This window comes from Acinonyx jubatus, chromosome A1, assembly GCF_027475565.1.
Source record: "Acinonyx jubatus isolate Ajub_Pintada_27869175 chromosome A1, VMU_Ajub_asm_v1.0, whole genome shotgun sequence".
NCBI lineage: Eukaryota > Metazoa > Chordata > Mammalia > Carnivora > Felidae > Acinonyx > Acinonyx jubatus.
In genome coordinates this window covers 123,634,047-123,656,398 of record NC_069380.1, presented here as the reverse complement: position 1 = coordinate 123,656,398, position 22,352 = coordinate 123,634,047, and the positions used below count along the sequence as shown (strand labels likewise).

At 38.3% G+C, this 22,352-nt stretch overlaps 1 protein-coding gene, 1 long non-coding RNA gene and 1 pseudogene across 14 annotated transcripts in view; 1 reads left to right on the top strand and 2 right to left on the bottom strand.

The window, feature by feature from the left end:
* Window positions 1-22,352, top strand: part of LOC113594399 (uncharacterized) — a 71,157-nt gene that overhangs the window by 7,600 nt on the left and 41,205 nt on the right. For 5 of the 6 annotated variants that reach the window (XR_003414799.2, XR_003414801.2, XR_003414793.2 and 2 more), the window contains exon 2: window positions 16,928-17,024. This is a non-coding gene — a long non-coding RNA (uncharacterized LOC113594399). The other variant, XR_003414796.2, reaches the window with a different exon arrangement.
* Window positions 1,447-2,527, bottom strand: LOC106975257 (homeobox protein NANOG-like; annotated as a pseudogene).
* Window positions 18,895-22,352, bottom strand: part of MAP3K1 (mitogen-activated protein kinase kinase kinase 1) — a 77,026-nt gene continuing 73,568 nt past the window's right edge. For all 8 annotated transcript variants that reach the window (XM_053223082.1, XM_027041690.2, XM_053223122.1 and 5 more), the window contains one exon: window positions 18,895-21,550. In XM_053223082.1, the coding sequence (XP_053079057.1) occupies window positions 21,401-21,550 (150 nt within the window). In that variant the 3' untranslated portion in view covers window positions 18,895-21,400. The remainder of the gene's footprint in view (window positions 21,551-22,352) is intronic.

Sequence of the window (22,352 nt, the reverse complement as noted above, 5' to 3'; positions counted from 1 at the left end):
ACCCAGGTGCTTTTCCAACTGCTGCCTCTGCTCTGGAACTTGGGATGAATGAGGTTATGCACCTGCCCTAAAGCATGGAACATAGGTTTCCTATTGCCTTCTGGGTCTCCCACACATAAGTCCACTGGTTTTCAAAGCCAGATATTATGGGCACTCATCTTTCCCGTGCTTAGCATAATGCTCTCTAGCTCCCAGTCTCTTAACTGGGGATCCAGATGTGGGGCTTGGACTCCTTGTTTCTCTTGGAGGGCCTGTATGTTTGATACCCTCCTGCAGGGGATCATTGTGCAGGAGGTGTGGGTACTAATTAGATAATGTCTTCACCCCCTCCCACCCATATTAATGTGGCTTTTTCTTTTTTTCCTTAGTTGTGTATGACATGTTCTGGTAGTCTTCAGTTTGTTTTCAAAGATAGTTGTTCTTTACATAGTTGTAGATTTTGGTATGTCCATAGGAGGAAGTGAGCTCAGGATCTTCTTACTTTGCCATCTTGATCCCTCCTCCTGAATTCAATTTCCTTGAAAGATGAAGCACTCTTGAAAATTTCTGTTTCATTTTGTTTCAAGTTTGATAAAAAGTTCTTCGTGAAATTTGTTTATTTATGCTGTCAAACTTTTGACATAAAGTTGTTCATAAATATAGTCTTATATATGATCTGTAGTGAGAACCCCACTTTGATTCCTGGTTTTTGTGATTTTTTTTTTTCCTTTTTCTTCATCTTTGTAACTCGGGTTTTTTCTCCAAAGAAACAGCTTTTGTCTTAATGTTCTCTTTTGTTTGTCTATTTCCCATTTTATTAATTTCTGTTCTCTATTATACATTCTACTTACTTTGGTTTTACTCTTCTTTTTCCAGCTTGATTAGTAGAACCTTACATCAATGATTTGAGACCTTCTGTTCTTTTTGTTTCTATGTATGTGTGTATGTATTTTAAAGATAAAGTGGGTATTTATTTGTACTTAAACCTATAAACCACCAGCCAAGCTGGCCCTCAGCTTTCTACAAATACTGGAATAATGAACAAGTTAGGAGTTGTAATTAAACCAGTACAGGGGGCAGAGTAAATCAGTGATGCACATTATAACTTAACCCATCACCATAATAGTTGAAGTTGTTAACAAGCCTCACAATCTCAGAAAATACAAATAATCCTTCATCACATGTCTTTGTATTTTTACTTCCCATTCTTGAGGTTGAATTCTGGAGCCGAAAGATGTCCAATTTAGTATTGTATCTAGTTATATATAGCCAGAAACATCTTTTAGCATGTTGTCTATAGCAGCCAAATCTATGGAATCCTCTTTGATTAGACTGCAACCATACCCCCTTGATTGACAGAATAAGCATAATGAAAAACAATATCAAGGAAGAGATACAGACCGTAAAAGACAAATCCTAGGAGAAGTAATACAGCCACCACCCACATTGAGATTGATATATTCATCGTCACACATCTTTAGGCTGTATGTTCAGAGTAATTTGGGAATAAATCTATTGTTTCCTGAGTACTAAAATACTTAGTGGTTTGCTGTATTACACTATGGCTTTCCCTAGCAGTTAGTTTTTGTCTTTCTGTCTGTCTTAATGTTTATTTATTTTTGAGAGGGAGAGACAGAGTGTGAGTGGGGGAGGAGCAGAGAGAGAGGGAGACACAGAATCCGAAGCAGGCCCCAGGCTCCGAGCTGTCCGCACAGAACCCGACACAAGGCTCCAACCCATGAACTGTGAGATCATGATCTGAGCCGAAATTGGATGCTTAACCTACTGAGCCACCCAGCTGCCCCTCTCCAGCAGTTTCTAAGATGGACTCCAAATTGCTGACAGAATTTTGCTGGAACTGGATCTGGGCTGCAGGGATTCCTCTCCACAGTTGTGGAGCTGATTGTTCCAGGCCTGGCTGTTGTAGGCTTGGGGGTACCAGGTCTGACTGTTCCAGTAATGGTTGCTCCATATTGGAAGGTTTCCGGAAGTGTTCATCAGGTATCCCTGGTGATAGGAATAGAAGTCTGGGTATTCTGGAGAGCTGAGTCACCCTGTTGTTATTCTTTGGCCAGTTGTTTTTCTGCCATCTCTTACATTTCATTCTCTGGTTTTGGAACCAGGTCTTCAACTGCTTATAGCTAAGGTTCAGAATGTTGGAAAGTTCTTGTATCTGCTAGAGACTGAGGTATTTCTGTGTCTGAAATCTCTCATTGAGTACATACAGCTGGGTTTGAGATAAGATGGTTCTGATCTTCTGTTTGTTGCCCTGAGCTGTATCTTCCTTCTTCCCTGTGATCTTCTCTGTAGAAGTGGGTAGTACTTTTACTCTGGGACTGGTGGAAGTATTGGGCCTGTACTGAACAAGCAGATCCATGGAGGAAGGAAGAGGAGCGATGGTCTCTGTGTGTGGGGTCTCAGCAGATGACATTTGCAAGGATGCATAATTTCCTTCAGGCCCATAAACCTCACGCATTGGAGAAGAGTCCCTAGAATTGGGTGCTTTGGGGCAAAGTGGGCATTGGGGCTGAGCTGGATCCACACTCATGTTGCTGAGTAGAGGGTAGAGAGAAAAAAAAGAGGGAGATACAGGCTTTATCTCTCAGGCCAGTAGTCTGCAGAGGCTCTCTTTGTTGTGGGCAGTGTTTGGTCCTTGGCCTGGATGTGGTGAGTTTTACCTAGGTGTCTTCTGGTCTGCTTGTGATGTGAGACCTGTCACCACTGTGCCACTGCTGCCAGAACCAAGGGTCCCCCAAACTCCCATGTCAGGAGATGAGGTGTGAGCATGGGTTTGGGCTGGTCTGGGAAGGGCCTGCCATGTTGGGACTGAGGCAAGCGTGACAGGAAAGGACACCTCCACCAGAGTGTGGGGGTGTGGGCCTTGGTGTAAGCAAGTTAGGTAGCAAGTGTCTGTGCTGGTTCCTACAGGTGGTCCCATGCTTATGGTGAGGGACAGGGTGGGAAATGGTGCCTGTGAGTTCTTTTCTTCCAGAAGGGGACTGTCTGTGAATACTCCCTCTCTGTGACATGCTCTGAGATGAGCAACTACTAACCTCACCATGTGTGCCCCAGGTTCTTTTCAGATAACTATTTCCATGTCCTAAGTCTACAGAGTATTTGACCTGCCTTTTCTTCAAGAGTAGCCCGATATCCTCCAAGCTCTCCCAGAGCCAAGCTGACCTTTAAAACTGTAGGCTTTAAGCACAACTGGGTGCAAGAACTCAAGCAATTTGGGCCCTCTTGCTTTCCTAGCCAATTGCTCTGGGGATTTGTTTTCCCCGTGTGCTCCCCTCTGTGTTTGTCTCTTGCTTTTCTCTGTGGCCACAGCTCCCTCCTCACTGCAGTGGCCACAATGTTTTTCTCTCCCAGACCTGTCTCGGTACTTGCTGTGTTCTTCGATATGGCCTCTCCCTTTAGTTGTGGAGTTTGTTTTGCCAGTCTTCAGGTTGATTTCTGGGGTATTTAGGATCATTTGATAGTTACCTAGATTTGTTCGTGAGGAAAGGTGAGCTTAGGTCCCCCCTACTCTGCTAGCTTCCCCTGTCTCAAGAATCCAGTTCTTTTATTAAGCCAGAAAGAAAATACCTTTGCACAAATAGAAAAAATGTCATTCTTCTCACTACTTACGGGGGAAATGGATTAACTGTTTTTTATAAAGGTATGTCATCCACATTAAGATGTAATAGATTTTGAATTTTTATTTTTAATTAATTAATAAGTAAATATTTTAAAACATCAGTTTTCATGTGATACAGGAAATATCAATGGATATATCCCGTATAAACGAAAGCTCCTTGGGGACTCTTGGTAATTTTCAAAAGTGTAATAGAGTCTGAAGACAAAAATGTTTTAGAATCGAGTGTTAGAACTACAAACTGTGATGCAAAATTTTGAGGAAAGACATTTCATTGGAGTTAATGCCCATTCTATGAATTACAGTAGTGTATGGCATATTGATAAAGTTAGACACAGAATATTTCGAAGTTATTTTGTGCCATAGGACCTAAAATATTTCATTAAAAGCAGAAGAAAAAAATGATCTCTGCTAGTCTTTGTGTGGATTAGCAAAAGCCACTTTTTTTTTTAAGCAAAAGCCACTTCTTCCTTCAGCCACTTTACTGCCATCTAGTGGAAAGTAATTGTAATAAATACACAACTCTTTTAGGACTGTAGTGTGAATGATGCCCCATAGAATTGTGTAGTACACAGTTGGTTGTGGCAGCTTTGAATATTGGTTCTCAACCACTTCTCAGACAAAACTATGAGTTCAAGAAGTTTGAGAACCACTGGCATGAGCAAAGGTACAGAGATGGGATTGAACACAATGGGTTCACAGAGCAAGACTACAGTGATCTGAGTGCAGCAAACAATTGCATTAGGAATGGTAGGAAGTAAAGTGTTTAGGCAGACTAAGATCATTGGAAATGTTGAGATTTGAGGCATTAGGTGGTTGGTGGTCATTGAAGGTTCAGAGCATTAGCATGTAGAAGTAGTTTAGGAAGCTAGATCGGTGGGTAAATAGATGGTGGATGGATGGGTGGGAGCTTGAATGGCCAGCTAGGAGCTGGGTGGTCTTCAGGAGATTAGCAAAGAAGTTACCAAGTGTCTTGATACACCTTCTCCTTGGTTGTAGCTGTCTGTCAGAATGGGAAAATAGGAATGTCCTGTCAGACAATAAACATTGACTCTAGATTTTAGATAGAAAAAATAGAAGTCTCAGTGATTGCCTTTTGAGCTTTTTAATTTTCTCAGAGGCACACTGACACAACTGCTTTATTCATGAGAGAGAGGTGACCTAGAGGCAAATGTTCAAATAATTGGTAAAGTTAACACCAAGATCATCCTTTATTAAAGAAAATTTTTACTTTGCTGCCCTCTTCTGGAAATTATATAATTGCTTAAATAATTCTTAACACTGTTGGTCAATTAGTGTGGGCTGAATTGCCATTGAAAGGCTGGAACGAACTGCAAAAGAAGGAAATCGAGGTAAAATATAAAAAAGAAATGAAGCCAAACCAAAAAATATACAAATTTAGAAATATTTTACCAACTTATATTTGAAAATTTCTAATCTGTGGAAAAGTACAATGAACAGCCATCTGTCTTTTTTGTAGTTTCACCAATTGTTAATATTTTGCAGTATTGCCTCCCTTTCTCTCTTTTTTTCCTTTCCATTTGAACACGAATTCTCCATATCGGCTTTACAAGAACAACATTTTTCTAAGTAATCCCAATATCCTGTCTTTTAAAATGAACATTAATTCAGTATCATGACTATATAGTCCATACTCAAATTTCTGTCATCTCAAAAATGACTTTGCTAGCTATTTTTTCTTTTGTTATTTGTTTTTTAAATTGGATCAGAGTTTACGTATTGCTTTTAGTCTGTTTTAATCTGGTCTAATTTAGTCTACCCCTGCTTTTGTTTTTCATGACCTAAAACTTTTACGAAGAGATCAAACCTGCTGTCTTACATAACTGTTTTATGTTCACCATTTGGTGAGAGGGATATTTATGATGTATATTATATATAATGTGTGCTTCTTACTACATCACACAAGGAGGGACATCATTTCAGGCTGTCCTAGTATTGTTGATACTACATGTGATCACTTTTTTAAAAATGACAACAGACCTTCACTGGAAGATAATGGTTTCCCTTTGTATTTATGAGTAATCTCTAGAGTGATGCTCTGTGACCATGAGAGTATCCTTTTCCCCAACATTTCACAGTGGTTTCAGCATCAATGAGGATTTTTTGCCTGGTCTGTTATTACACTGGGGTTCATGAAGTGATGTGTTTTTAATTTTTTTTTAATGTTTACTGATTTTTGAGAGAGAGGGAGAGAGCATGAGTGGGGGAGGGGCAGAGAAAGAGGGAGACACAGAATCTGAAGCAGGCTCCAGGTTCTGAGATGCCAGCACAGAGCCCGACGCAGGGCTTGAACTCATGAATTGTGAGATCATGACCTGAGCTCAAGTTGGACCCTCAACCAACTGAACCACCCAGGTGTCCCAAAATGATGTGTTTTAATTGATCCCCATTTCTATATTTATTAGTTTATTAGCTGATATTCGTTTGTAAAAAACAGCTTTCCTTTTCTCATTCTCTGCCCTCTTGTAATCACTGTGGATTCATGGGTCTTTTTTTATTCAGCATGATAACGTCGTTATCCCACTTACTGATCAAATTGCCCCAAATTTATTCTGTAGGAGCCCTGTTAAGCTGCATCCTTTATTTAATTAATTTATTTTATTTTGTTTTGTTTTGTTTTATTGTACTATTTATTTTATCTTTTTAATGTAATTTTTCTAAATTTACATCAAAATTAGCATATAGTGCAACAATGATTTCAGGAGTAGATTCCTTAGTGCCCTTACCCTTTTAGCCCATCCCTCCTCCCACACCGCTTCCAGTAACCCTCTGTTTGTTCTCCATATTTAAAAGTCTCTTATGTTCTGTCCTCCTCCCTGTTTTTATATTATTTTTGTTTCCCTTCCCTTGTGTTCATGTGTTTTGTCTCTTGAAGTCCTCATATGAGTAAAGTCATATGATATTTGTCTCTCTCTGACTAATTTCACTTAGCATAATACCCTCCAGTTCCATCCATGTAGTTGCAAATGGCAAGACTTCATTCTTTTTGATTGCTGAGTAATACTCCGTTGTATATATACACCACATCTTCTTTATCCATTCATCCATTGATGGACAGTTGGGCCCTTTCCATACTTTGGCTATTGTTGATAGTGATGCTATAAACATGGGGGTGCATGTGTCCCTTCGAAACAGCATACCTGTATCCCTTGGATAAATACCTAGTAGTACAGTTTCTGGGTTGTAGGGTAGTTGTGTTTTTAGTTTTTTGAGTAACCTCCCTACTGTTTTCCAGAGTGGCTGCACCAGCTTGCATTCCCATAAGTTGCATCCTTTAAAAAAAAAAAAAAGTTTACTTATTTATTTGGGGAGAGAGCACGAGTGGGGGAGGAGCAGCGAGAGGGGGAGAGAGAGAATCCCAAGCAGGCTCTGTGCTGTCATCTCAGAACCCAAAGCTGGACTCAATATCATGAACTGTGAGATCATGACCTGAGCCGAAATCAAGAGTCAGATGCTTAACTGACTGAGCCACCCTGGCACCTGAGCTGCATCCTTTTGACATGTCCCATTAGGCTTATATACTAGGCTCACTTCTTATTTTATTGTGCCAGATCTGAAAGTAGCTGTTTATATGAGGATCCCTGTTTTGTTTTGTTTTTCGTTTAGGTTTTCAGCCTTAGAAACCAAGATTGAGAAGCTAGGTGTGCTCAGTGTTACTAAAAACTATATTTTAAAAACCATGCGTTCATATCCAGTTGAAATTTACTAACATTTGATTTTTTCCCCACCTCCTCCATTCATATTTGTATCTTCCTTCTCGCACACTGAAAACCCTCTTCCTTGGTGGCATCAATATATTTCTTTTTTTTTTTTTTTAACATTTATTTATTATTGAGAGACAGAGAGAGACAGAGCGTGAACAGGGGAGGGGTAGAGAGAGAGGGAGACACAGAATCTGAATCAGGCTCCAGGCCCCGAGCTGTCAGCACAGAGCCCGATGCGGATCTCGAACTCAGAAACCACGAGATCATGACCTGAGCCGAAGCGGGACACTTAACCAACTGAGTCACCCAGGCGCCCCAATATTTCTTATTCACTGTATCCTATAAAATGCAAAATGCTTTGAGAATTACAACATCACTACTGAAACCAAATATGTATTTGCTTTCCTTTGTTCTTGAATATATCCCACCAAGAATATACAGTCAGAAAACTGGTCTCATTAAACTATAAATATATTTTAAAAAATGTAAGTTTATTTATTATGAGAGAGAGAGAGAGAGAGAGAGAAGAGAGCGCATGCATAAGCAGGGGAGGGGCAGAGGGAAGGAGATAGAATCCCAAGTAGGCTCCACACCATCAGGGCAGAGCCTGATAATGGGGCTCCAACTCACTAACTGTGAGATCATGACCTGAACCAAGATCAAGTATCAGATGCTTAACCGACTGTGCCACCCAGGTGCCCCATTCAGCTATAAATATTTTAATTAAGTTAGAAATCAACTGTATTTTTTTAGTCAATAATTTCTCCTTGCCATTTAGTTCAAACCTGAGTCTGTTTCAGTCTCTGTATTAGTCAGTGAAGGCACAGATATAAGATACTGTTCTTACAGCTGCAAAACTCACAGTCTCATACAGAAGAAAGGTAATTCAAAGAGTATAGGCAAGTAGTGAGAGGACCAAAAAGTTAAGTTAGGGATGCCAAAGCATTACAGAAGAGAATCATCTGACTCAGCATGGGTAGGGGTGACCTTTAGAGGAATTAAGAGTAAGTCTTGAAGGACAAGTTGGAGTGAATCAAGTGAAGAGAGGGGCAGGGGTAGAAGAGTGTGATGACAAGAGACACCATATCATATGTTGGGAAATAGCAATAGCAGGGAAGGTATCTTGGTCATGAGAAGGTGATAGTTTAGAAGGTGATGGAGTAAAGCAGAGGTCAGACCATGAAAAGAACCTCTTAAGCATCTAGACTACTTCGCTTTGCTTTTACTCCTACATAAGTTTGTTTTTTTTTAATGATATACAGTATTGTATTAGTTTTACAGGTACAACAATGATATATGTGTATTTTGCAAAATGATCACCACAATAAGTCAACATCCATCACCACACGGTTATAATTTTTTTCTTGTGATGATAATTTGTAAGATACTCTCTCGAATATACAATATAGCTGTCACCATATTGTGCTCATTACTGTACGTCCCTAGGACTTACAGCTGGAAGTTTGTACCCTTTAACCACCTTTACCCATTTTGACCTCCTAGTAACCCCCCTGCCCTGCAAACTGGCAACCACCAATCTGTTCTCTGTATCTAGGTTTTTTTTTTTTTTTTTTTTTAAGTTCTACATATTTGTGGATCATACGGTCTTTGTCTATTTCTGATGTAATTATTTCACTTAGCTTAACATCTTCAAGGTCCATCCATGTTGTTAAAAATGGTAGGATTTCTTTCTTTTTTACAGCTGAGTAATATTTATACACACACACACACTGACACACACGCATCTTTAACCATTCATCCATTCGATGGACGGTTAGGTTTTTTTCATGTCTTGGCTACTGAAAATAATGCAGCAGTGAACATAGGGATGAAGATATCTTGTTGAGAAACTAATTTCATTTCCTTTGGATAAATACCCAGTAGTGGAATTGATGGATCATGTGGAAGTTTTGTTTCTGTTTTTTTGAGGAAACTTCATACTGTTTTCCATAGTGGCTGCCCCATTTTACATTCCCTGAGGTGATGTCTCATTGTGATTTTGATTTGTATTTTCCTGATTAGTGATGTTGAGCACCTGTTCATATGTCTAGCCATTTGTATGTTACCTTTAGAAAACTATTCAGATCCTCTGTGCATCTTTTAATCAGATTGGTTTTTGCTACTGAGTTGTGAGTTCTTTGCATATTTGGGGTATTAACCCCTTATGAGACACATGATTTGCAAATATTTTCTACCATTTAGTAGGTTGACTTTTCATTTTGTTGATTTTTTTTTCTGTATAGAAGTTTTTAGTTTCGTATTCCACTTACTAATTTTTGCTTTTGTTGCTTCCACTTTGGTGTCCTATCCAGAAGATTGTTGCCAAGAATTTTTATCCCTGTGTTTTCTTCTAGGACTTTTACATTTTCAAGTAATATGTTTAAGTCTTTAATCCATTTTGAGTTAATTTTTATGAGTAATGTAAGATCAGGGTCAGTTTCATTATTCTGAATACAGTTATCCAGGTTTTCCCAGCACCATTTTGAAGAGACTTTTTTCCCCTTACTGAATATTCTTGACTCCCTTGTCAAATATTAGTTGCCTCTATATGTGAGGTGTATGCCTAGACTCTTCATTTAGTTCCATTTGTCAATGTGTCTATTTTCATGCCAATACCATCCCATTTTGGTTACTATCGCTCTGTAGTATAGTTTGAAATCAGGAAGTGGGAACTCTCTAGCTTTGTCTTCTTTGTCAGGTTTGCTTTGGCTTTTAGGTGTCTTTAGTGGTTCCATACAAATTTTAGAATTGCCTTTTCTTTTTCTGTGATAATTATCGCTGGAATTCTGATAGAGATTGCATTGACTCTATGGCTTTGGGTAGTATGGACATTTTGACAGTATTAATTCTTCCAGTCTATGAACACAGATTATCTTTTCATTCATTTGTGTTTAATTAAGTTTCTTTCATCATAGTTTTATAGTTTTCAGTGTCTAGATCTTACACCTCCATGGTTACAGTTATTCCTTTGTCTTTTATTGGTTTTGATGCACTTGTAAATGAGATTGTTTTCTTTTTTAAAAATTTTTTGTAATATTTTTAAGCTTTTAAAATTTATTTTGATAGAGATAGAGAGCAAGTGGGGGAGGGGCAGAGAGAGAGGGAGACAAAGAATCCCAAGCAGGCTCTGTGCTATCAGCCCAGAGCCTGATGTGGGGCTTGAACTCATGAACCCTGAGGTCATGACCCGAGCTGAAACCAAGAGTCAGAAGCCCAACTGATTGAGCCACCCAGGCTCCCCTCTTTATTCTTTATTTATTTTTTAGATATTTCATTGTTAGTGTAGAGAAACAGCTGATTTCTGTTCTTTTGTTGTTAGTTTTGTCTCTACAACTTAAAAACTTTTTTTAAATTGAAGTATAGTTGACATGCAATCTTGTATTAGTTTGAAGTGTACCAAGTAATGATTCAATATTTAAATATATTATGAAATGGTGAACCAAACAGTTACTTTGGAATTATTTTGTTTTTAATTTTTTAAAATGTTTATTTATTTTTGAGAGAGAGAGAGAGAGACAGAGCATGAGCAGGAGAAGGGCAGAGAGAGAGATAGAGAGGGAGGCACAGAATCTGAAGCAGGTTCCAGGCTCTGAGCTGTCAGCACAGAGCCTGATGTGGAGCTCGAACCCACAAATGGTGAGATTATGACCTGAGCTGAAGTCGGACGCTTAACTGACTGAGCCATCCGTGCACCCCTGTTTTGGTATTGACTGTATTCCTTATGCTGTACTTTTGATCCCATTACTTACTTTATAACTGGAAGTTTGTACCTCTTAGTCCCCTTCAGCTTTTTCCTCATCACCCCTCTCACCCTCTTGCCATTCCACTCCCCTCTGGCAACCACAAGTTCTTTGTATTTATGAGTCCATTTGTTCACGTGTTTTGTTTTTTACATTCTACATATAAGTGGAATCATGTGGTATTTGTCTTTCTCTGACGTTTTTCACTTAGCATAATATACCTGCTACGTCTATCCATGTTATGACAAGTGGTTAAGATTTCATTCTTTATTTTTTTATGGCTGAATAATATTTCATTATGGATGTATATATACACATACACATACCCCACACACACCACATCTTCTATTTCCATTCATCTATTGATGGACACTTGGATTGTTTCTATATTTTAGCTTTTGAAAATAATGCTGCAGTAGACATAGGGGGAAGCATATATATTTGTGATTTAGTGTTTTTGTTTTCTCTGGATAAATACTGAGAAGTGGAATCACTGGATCATATGGTAATTCTAATTTTAATTTTTTGAGGAACCTCCATACTGTTTTTCATAATGGCTGCGCCATTTTGCATTCCCTCCAGTAGTGCATAAGGGTTCTCTTTTCTCCACGTCTTTGCCAGCATTTGTCATTTCTTATCTTTTTAATAGTAGCCATTCTGATCAGTGTGAAGTGATTCTTCACTGTGGTCTTGATTTGCATTTCCCTGATGATTGGTGATGTTGAGCATCTTTTCATGTGTATGTTGGCTTTCTGTAGATGTCATTTGGAAAAATAACTATTCAGGTCCTCTGAATAGTTTTTTAATCACATTGTTTGCATTTCAGTGTTCAGTTGTATGAGTTCTTTATGTATTTGGATATTAACCCCTCATTGGATATATCATTTGCAGTTATCTTCTCCTATTCAGTAGGCTGCCTTATTGTTTTGTTGATGGCTTCTTTCTCTGTGCAAAAGGGTTTTTTTTGTTTGATGTAGTCTCAGTAGTTTATTTTTGCTCTTGTTGCCCTTGCCAAAGGAGAGAGAGCCAAAAAATATTGATAAGAATGATGGCTAAGAGTTTATTTCCTATGTTTTCTTTTAAGATTTTCATGGTTTTGTCTCCTGTGTTTAGGTCTTTAATCCATTTTGAGCTTATTTTGGTAAGTGGTATGAGAAAATGGTTGTTTTAGTTTTTTACTTGTAGCTGTCCAGTTTTTCTAACACCATTTATTGGAGACACTGTCTTTTCCCCATTGTATATCCTTGCTTTGTTTGTCATAGATTAATTGACCATATACGTGTTGGCCTATTTCTGGGCTCTCTATTCTCTTACATTGATGTTTCTGTGTTTAGGCCAGTACCATGATGTTTTGATTATTACAGCTTTGTAGTATAGTTTAAAATCTGGGATTGTGATACCTCCAGCTTTGTTATTCTTTCTCAGGATTGCTTTGGCTACCTGGAATCTTTTGTGGTTTCAGAAAAAGGTTAGGATTCTTTGTTCTTGTTCTGTGAAATAGGCTGTTGGCATTTTGATAGGGATTGCCTTGAATCTACAGACTGCTTTGGATAGTATGGACATCTTAACAACATTAATTTTTCCAGAGCAGGAGCACGGTTTATCTTTTCATTTACTTGTGTCATCATCCGTTTCTTTCATTAGTGTTTCACAGTTGACAGAGTCCAGGTCTTTCACCTCCGTGGTCAAATTTACTCCCAGGTATTTTATTCTTTTTGATGCAGTTGTAAATGGAATGATTTTCTTATTTTTCTCTTTCTGCTGGTTTGTTCTCAGTGAATAGAAATGCAACATATTTCTATATATTGATTTTTGTATCCTGCAGCTTCACTGAATTAATTTATTAGTTCTAACAGTTTTTGGTGGAGTCTTTGGTATTTTCTATATGTAAGATGATATCATCTGCAGACAAAGACATTTTACTTCCTCCTTTCTGATTTAGATGCCTTTTAGTTCTTTTTCTTATTAATTGATTAATTATTTTAGAGAGAGAGCATGCGAGCAGGGGAGAGGGGCAGAGGGAAAGAGAGGGAGGGAGGGTGAGAGAGAGAGAGAGAGAGAGAAAGAGAGAGAGAAAGAAACAATATTAAGCAGGTTCCATGCTTAGCACCAAGCCCGATGTGGGACTTGTTCCACAACCCTGGGATTATGTCTTGAGTTGAAATCAAGAGTTAGATGCTCAACCGACTGAGCCACCCAGGTACCCCAGTTCTTTTTCTTATCTAATTGTTCTGGCCAGGAAATTCCAGTACTTTGTTGAATAAGATTGGTGAGAGAAGGCACCCCTGATTGTTCTGGGGGGAGGGATCTGATCTTGGAGGGAGAGCTTTCTACTTTTCATCTCCATAACAAAGTTATGTACAACCCTCATTCTGTCAGCATATTATGTAAATGTTGAGAAATCTCCTTGAATAAATTGACTTTAAGTTACAGATATGAAAACTTAGTTGAGTATGCTAGTGTGCTTGTTATATATAGCCTTTATTATGTTGACATATGTTCCTTCTGTACCCAAATTATTGAGCATTTGTATCATAAAATGATGTTGTCATTTTGTCAAAAGCTTTCTGCATCTATCAGGTGTATCACATTTATTGATTTGTAGATGTTGAACCATGCTTGTATCCCAAGAATTAATTCCTCTTGTTTATGGTATATGATCCCTTTCCTGTGCTGTTGAATTGGTTTGATAATGTTTTGATTTTTTCCATCTCTATTTATCAGGGATTTTGGCCTATAGTTTTCTTATAGAGTCCTTAGGGCTATGTTATCAGGGTAATGGTGGCCTCATGAAATGAGTTTGGGACTGTTCCTTTGTCTTCATTTTTTGGGAAAAGTTTGAGAAGGATATTAACTCTTTAAATGTTTGATAGAATTCACCTGTGCAAAAATCTAGTCCTGGGCTTTTCTTTTTGGGGAGTTGATTACTGATTCAGTCCCCTTTTATCAGTCTGTTCACTTTTGCTTTTTCCTCATGATTCAGTTTTTTTTTTAATTTTTTAAAATATTTTTATTTATTTTTGAGAGAGACAGAGACAGAATGAGAGTGGGTTAGGGGCAGAGAGAGAGGGAGACACAGAATCCGAAGCAGGTTCCAGGCTCTGAGCTGTCAGCACAAAGCCCGATGCGGGGCTTGAACTCACAAACCATGAGATCGTGACCTGAGCTGAAGTGGGACGCTAAACCAACTGAGCCACCCAGGCTCCCCTCCTCATGATTCAGTTTTGATAGGGACCTTTTTATGCTGCCGTGATGTCACTCTCCCTTCTTAATTTCTTATCTGGACACTGCAGTTATCTTCTGACTTTGTACCTGCCTCTGCTACTAACTGGTGTGATTCTTTAAGATGCTACTAGAGTGATCTTTACAAAATACAAATGCAGTCATGCCACTTGGTGCCAAGGATTTTTCAGTATCTCTCATACCATGTTTTTTCTCCCTCTTCTCTTTCTCCCCCTTTCACCCTAGTCACACCCTCATCCTCAGTATGCCTTTATACGCGTTGAGAAATCTCCTTCAGCAAATTAACTTCAAGGGGAAATAGCCTTTAGTAATCTCAAAAATAAATTGGGGCGCCTGGGTGGCGCAGTCGGTTAAGCGTCCAACTTCAGCCAGGTCACGATCTCGCGGTCCGTGAGTTCGAGCCCCGCGTCGGGCTCTGGGCTGATGGCTCGGAGCCTGGAGCCTGCTTCCGATTCTGTGTCTCCCTCTCTCTCTGCCCCTCCCCCGTTCATGCTCTGTCTCTCTCTGTCCCAAAAATAAATAAATGTTGAGGAAAAAAAAAAAATTTTTTTTTTTTTAAAATAAAAAAAGATAAAATAAAATAAACTCTGACAGGAATTTCAGTACTGTGGGAAAAGGAACTTGGTGCATGATGCCTTTGCCTCTTACATCATCAGGTTAGCCCAAGTTTATTTCTACATGGCTGGCAAAGTAGGAGGGCCATGAGGCCTGGGCTATGGTGATTCTGGGTTAATTACAAAGTGGTAAGACTGGCTTCAGTCATGGATGGAGTCCTTTAGTCACAGATAATGCCTATCTATTGTCAAATAAATTCACAAAGTTATCTAGATCAGTAATGGTATATTTGAATGCTCCATATGCAGAATTTGCTACCTGCTAATCACGCTTTAGTGGTAAACATTTCACATCAGCGCATATAATTAGACATTGATTTTCTCTTCAGAGGTTAGTTTTCTAGCATCTATAATCAGCATCTCCACTTTCTCCCCATCTCATAACTCTTTGAAGACAAAAGTCCTAGACCCACTTTTCCAAAGTGGCGATTCTACTCCTGTTTTCTACCTTCTTTTGTTTTATAAGCCTGGACCAAAATCAGAGATTCATAAGTGGCTAGCCACAGGTCAAATCTAGCATATGAATTTTGGTTAGCCTACAGTTCCTAATCCAAATTTTAAATTAGTTTCTAATATTTAAAAACCAGGAAATTACAGATAAAATCCAGATTTCCAGCTTCTTTTGAAAATTTAAAGGCTTTGGCAGTACTTTTTGTTTTGTTCTGTTTTTTTCCCCCATTTCAGTGTGGTGAGTTCTGACCCCTTTCTTGGATGTGAATTTGGCATGAACTCTCAGGTTGGCCACAAGCCCTGCTAAAGACCCTTCTAGCCACAAAGAAGTATTTGAGTCTATGCCCTTGGGGTCACTCATTCATTCATACAAACATATATTGTGTATCCAATGTACCTGGCAATTCTTGGTCACTTACATAGGTTCTTCTCCTTCACATTAACATTGTCACTTTGATTTCATAGAAGCAGAAATGGGGGTTCAGAGAGTCAAATGGCAATTGGCAGAGCCAGATGTGATCTAGGTTATGTTTCATACTCTCTGGTTTCTAGGTCCATCCTAATGACCTACTTTAAAAGGCCCATACTTTCCTCCCTTATGTCATTTTAACCTGAGATTTTTGCTTACAGCTTAAAATTAAGAAAGGACAAACCTAGGGGTAGCTTAGTCGGTTAAGCATCCAATTTCGGCTCTGGTCATGATCTTGTGGTTTATGAGTTCAAGCCCGAGTCAGGCTCTGTGCTGACAGCTTAGAGCCTGGAGCCTGTTTTGGATTGTGTCTCCCTGTCTCTCTGCCCCTCCCTCACTCATTCTCTGTCTCTGTCTCTCAAAAATGAATAAACATTAAAAAAAATTAAGGACAAACCTAAAAATTGTCATGACACATAAAGATAGTTTGCAAAAGTTTCTGTTAGTCACTGTTTTCCCCAATGGCTTCAGTATTTCCTGCATTTTATTCTGTAACAAGTGTATTACTGTATTAGTTCATGTATGCATTCATTGGCTTTTCTGTGTAAGCATGATACACCCAGCATTTTTCTAGATTATCTCTAACCTGACAGTATCATCCTTTTACACAATTATTAACATCACTTAAATAGAATCAAAGAACAATAGAATTAAAAAAAAATTTTTTAACATTTATTCATTTTTTGAGAGACAGAACATGAGTATGGGAGGGGCAGAGAGAGAGGAAAGACACAGAATCCAAAGCTGGCTCTAGGCTGTGAGCTGTCAGCACAGAGCCCGACACGGGGCTCGAACTCACAGACTGTGAGATCATGACCTGAGCTGAAGTCGGACGCTTAACCGACTGAGCCACCCAGGCGCCCCACAATAGAATTTATTTTAATTCCTGAGGCAAAAACCTGTTCTCAAAAGTAATGTTTTCTGAAAATGACACTAGTGTACCCTTCAGCAGTAATATCTAGAGGCTATATAAAAGACACACATTTTCAAATAATACAGAAGCTTTAAAACAGATGTAGACACAAAATGTCCTCTGAACCCACACTTACTCAGTGACATTACCTGTTTTGCAGGGTTGATTCATCTTGTTTCTGATAAGTTTGGTCCTGTGAGAAATGACTGCTGGCAGAAAAATGAAGGATAAAAGTGGAAATGAGTACATAACCACAGGTACAATCTAAGACTAAAACTGTGGGGCAGGCCACGTGAGCTCACTGGCTGGTGTAGCTTGAATTGCAGAATGATTGAAATTGCCCCATTTCTGCATTTGTGAAATGGAGTATAATCACTGTGTTCCAGGGTGTGACTGACAAATACTAGCTGGTGAGTAAATCTTCATTCCCATTCTCAGCAGGTTAATGTAAGAGGACAGTTTTTGTTTTTTTTTTAAACACCATACGATTTAAACAGTTGTGTGAACAGAATCAATTAACAGAATCAATTAAGGTTCATCTATGCTGCCTGGGAACAGTAGTAGTATTTATGTGAAAGTACATAACTTGTAAAGCCACATAAGGTAGATTATGTTAAAAAGAGTTAGAATTTTCACTTAAAATATATTAAAAAAAATTTTTTTTAAAGAGTTCCTCTTCTTGTCAAAAAACCCTTAGATGTTGATAGTGGGGGGTGGGGGCTGTGAATAAATGGGGCCAGGAGGAATATTGGAAATCTCATACACACACACACACACACACACACACACACACGCTATATGTGACTTTTATGTATACATGTAAGATAGCTTAAAAAAAAAAAATATATATATATATATATATATAACATATATACTAAAGCCCATAGGTAAGCTGGAACAAAGGCAGTCCAGCAGGGGTTGGGCCCCAGGGAGAGAAGGTAGCCTCAAGGGGATTAGGAAGATTGGAGATTGGTTACATGGGTGGAGGACTTGAACAAGATATATTGAGGTAAATGGGAGTCAGAGTTTTTACTGTCCAGGAAAGGAGTTAAAAATATGTAAAGAGGGACCCTGTTTTTATTTATTGATTTATTTAAAGTTTATCCATTTATTTTGAGAGAGAGAGGGAGAAAGAGAGATTCCCAAGCTGGCTCTGTACTGCCAGTGCAGAACCCGACATGGGGCTTGAACTCATGACCTGCAAGATCATGACCTGAGCCAAAGTCAAGAGTCAGACGCTTAAACAACTGAGCCACCCAGGCACCCCCCACTTTTTAAATAAAGTGTATTTTGAGAGAGGCAGAAAGAGAGAGAGAGAGAGAGTACCATCCTGTTTTTAAATACCAGTTTCCATCAAAGAAATCTTTGGAAAATGGCTTATCTCCAGGCTGAAGTGGAAGACACACAAGATAGGTCTGAAAGTATGGAAGTGTTCAGAGAAGAATGGTGGCTTGCCAGTGGACAGAGAAGCTAGCTTTCAGAGGCACCCAGTGGCTAAGGATGACAATTTGAACAAATACATGATGACAATAATGGATTTGCTCTCACTGAATAGGAATCTGCAAATCCATTTTGTTATAAATAATAAGTCATTATAGCAAAATGCCCATTAATAAAATACAGAAGGAATGCAGGAACTAGAAAATCACCATCTGGCAACTAACAGAGTAATAATTCAGAATTCAAGAAAGCAAAGAGCAGAGAGTTAATGGTGAATGAAGAACAAACTATGTAGGCTCAAAATATTACCTCTGCAAAATACTTAACATAAAGCTACATATTAATTATAAAGGGAAAGGATAACTTTATATTGGTGAAGCCTACTCAGATGATCAGTTAATTAATATCACCAGCATCCGGACAGACTGACTTCGTAAGCGCCTCCTGGTAAGACACACTAAGAAGAGCATAGCATCACCTCTGTGATATTCCTGTCACAAAGGCATACTCTGAATCCAGTCATGAAGAAGCATGAAATTCCCAATGGAGGGACCTCTATAAAACAGTCACCTTGTTCTGGATTTGAATGAGTCTTGACAACTACTAGGAACATGTGATGGTGGTGTGAATACTTCAACCATAAAAGACATAATGGGGCAGCTGGCAAAATAAATAAAATTACCAACCTTTGTTCAAAAACTTTTATTTACTATAAAGACAAAACACCAAAATAGGTACAAATACTATAAAATTGGTTCAATGGGGTAAAAATTTTAATTAAAATATCTCGATATATTTAAAATAACAAAGGATACATTTAAGCCAAATTTTCTTAACCCAGAGATTTTTTTTTTTTTTTTTTTTTTTTGTAACATTTGCTTACATAGTAAGGTGCTAATAGAAGTTAGCCCTTAAGCCCTGGAAGTCTTAGGAATCATAGTCACACAGCAAATATAATTTCATTGTGAAAGTGAACTTTGGTAGAAGAAAAATCTATAGGACACCTGAGGTAGTAGAACCTGGAATAAACAGCAGTAGACATTATTTACAACTTGAGTACCAAATAACATTAAGAACACAAAAATAATTACACAATTTTCAGTCCAGCTTTGATCCAAAGAAAATAAGAATATTATATCACATTTGCATTGAAAACAAAACAAAAAACAAAACACCACAATTACCAGCAAGCTGAGGGAACTGCAAACAAACTCAAACAATGGATTTGGACATCTAGAGGCAGTTTGAGTTTGAAATGTGGTGGGCATGTGATCTACAAAGTAATACTGATTAGCTGAGGTTCCTCAGTTTATACAGTTTACATTTCTGTCAGACACAGTATTGATCTGACCAGTGATCTTCCAGTACATCAAATGGCAAGAGTGCATCTGTTAAAGCTTGCACATGAGAAACTTGGAAACAATCTTATTAGAGTTGTGAAAATTCTAAGTAGTCACACACAAAAGATAGAAAATAAAAAAGAAAGTCAAGTACAACACATGTAGAGCTACCAAACTTCACATTTCGGTACTATTTTTAACTCTTCAAATATTGCCAATCTTCCAAAACAAAGGAATGTAAAATTTCACTAAGAGACACATTCACATAGAAAAAAACCCCAAAAAACAAAAAAACAAAAACCCCAAAAACCAAAACTGTCTTTTAAAAATTATATGCAATATATCCCTGTAAACTTAACTTGTAACTTATTTTACTTCCAATTTGTGTTGTACATTTAAAATGTACTCTATATAGCTTATTTAGTTTATCCTGAGTCTTTGAGAATAACCAATTCTGTTTCATTCTGCAACAATTCAACTGGCGTCTGAAGAGTTAAAATTTAACATCTCAAAAAGCTGTATTAAATATTTAATCAGTACTTGATTTTAAAAGACTCACAAAAAAAGGATAAAAGAGCTGCCATTTTCCTTCTAGATTCCATGTATCTGAATTCCACTCAGATGAAAACCATTAGATAATTGTGCAAAATTCAAGGATTAGTAAGTGGAATCCATTTGACTTTTCTTTCTGAACACATTTTCAAAGTCCCAAGCAGATTTATTTTGTGCAAACGCTATTATTAATAGTTGGGTCATTAGTTAATTTTTCTTTAATGGTCAGCCAGGCCTAGTGGAAAGAGATGATGCATGGTAGAAGGAAAATAGCAGTTTCATGTTATTATTAGCGGTGATGACGAATGATGGATTGTTACATACAAAGTAAGACTTCAATGGTGTGAAGTTTCCTACAAAAGAAACCAATACATTAAAAGAACTCAAATAAATTTCAAGGTAATCTTGATCTTGGTTGTGAGCTGCATCACAGAGAATAGTTGATTTTCACTGAATTTATATTTAACCTGCATGAAAAGAGCAGTGACTGACTCAATGAAGGTAGTATTTTATTATATTCCAATTTAAAAAAACAAAATTAATCTGTATTAAAAAAAACACTTGCAATAGCAAGATATTTAATAAACTCTAGTTCACATCTAGTTCTATTTTTTTTTTCTGGTTTGAAAAGATCACCTTTCCCTGAATATTAAACAAAAGTGAAGGTGAAATGAAAATATAGAACCATAATTTCCAAAAACGAAATGAATGGGCCAACAGTAAAATGCACAGTGAACCACAACTGCCCAGGCATTTAAAAAATAAAGGTCAACTGTGGTTCATAAAGAAGTCATCAACTTTTAAAAATATATTTATTTACTGCTACTCATAGCATATTCCGATCTAAAAGAGGCAGATACTGATTTATAGCCAGTGACAAAAAACTGAACGGAATTGCAGAACCCCCTGCCTGTGATCATGATATGAAATGGAAGAATAACTGAAACATTAAAATAGATCCTGAGCCCCTCAGCTGCTAATATTGCTGAAAAAGTGCTCCAAAAAACCCCCAAAATATGCTGCTGTTCATTAGTCATGCAAACTTCATTGCTTTTCTGTTTACCTATGGCCAGTTCTTTGAAAGGCACAGTTTATAGTGTCTGCACAAACTGTGGACTTTTGCATACTAAGCTTAGGTACAGATCATGATTTGTCAATCACATACTTAGGTAAGGGTTCCCACTGGTCTTGTTCATAGCTGTTCGTTGGCATGAAGGCCAGCAGATTATCAACGTGGTTCCCCACAAAAGTTTTTTTTCTCTTGATGAGCATCCTGTCCCCGTTATAGTTTGTGTAAATGGCTACCATGTAGTACGGAAGACTGGATGCTTCAGTAGCTCTCTTGACGGAGGTCTATCCTGAGGTTGAAGTTCCAAACACCGAAGAGCCACATCCCGTAAACCAGGAGACAAATGTGAAGGGATCGATGGAGCAGTAGTTGCACTTGCAATCTGTAAGAAAACCACCTGTGCTGAAACTTGCCACGATTGGAACTTCTGATGTATTAGTACATATGCATAGATTTCAAAGCCTCTGTATGTGCATCCTGTACACAGGCACTGAGGCTACAGTGGATGGACTTCCTTCTGACAATCTGTGCAAAAACCCGCTGGATGGGAGGCTTCCTTCAAGAACCTTCAAATTTTAGGATTTTAGATTGATCAACTACATCCGGATCAGGTCGATCTATGGTTTTCCTTACTGTCTCAAATGAACAAGACTAAGTGCATCAAAATGGTCAGACAGGAAGAGTATTCAGTTTACTATATGCTTTACTCATATTCATTCTCCAGTATGGCTTTTGTGATCTTTGCTTCATCATGCATTTTCTAATATTCAGCACAGCGAGCTATTCCAAGTGAGCAAGACCAAACCTGGCCAGTACATTAGAAACACACCTGCACTGAATGAGGAAGTTGTAGGAGTGTGAAAAGGGCTGGAAGAAGTTATGGCAGGTGTGAGGTGCTGGGGAGCCAGTGCACAGGACTGATACTAGTCACTGTGCACACAGACAGCTGTGTGCTAAGGGCTTCACTAAGACCCAGAGGTAATTTTGTTTGTTCCCATAATAATCCCATGAAGTCGGTGCTGTTATTATACCTATTTTATAACCAAGAAAACAGAGGGTAGACAGAAATCATTTCCCTAGTCACGCGGCTTTATGGAACCAGGGTTTGAAACCAGGTCTGTATGGCTGCAAAGCCCTAGCTTTTACCTAGCACATGTCTGGATCAAAAGCTAAAAATCTCAACT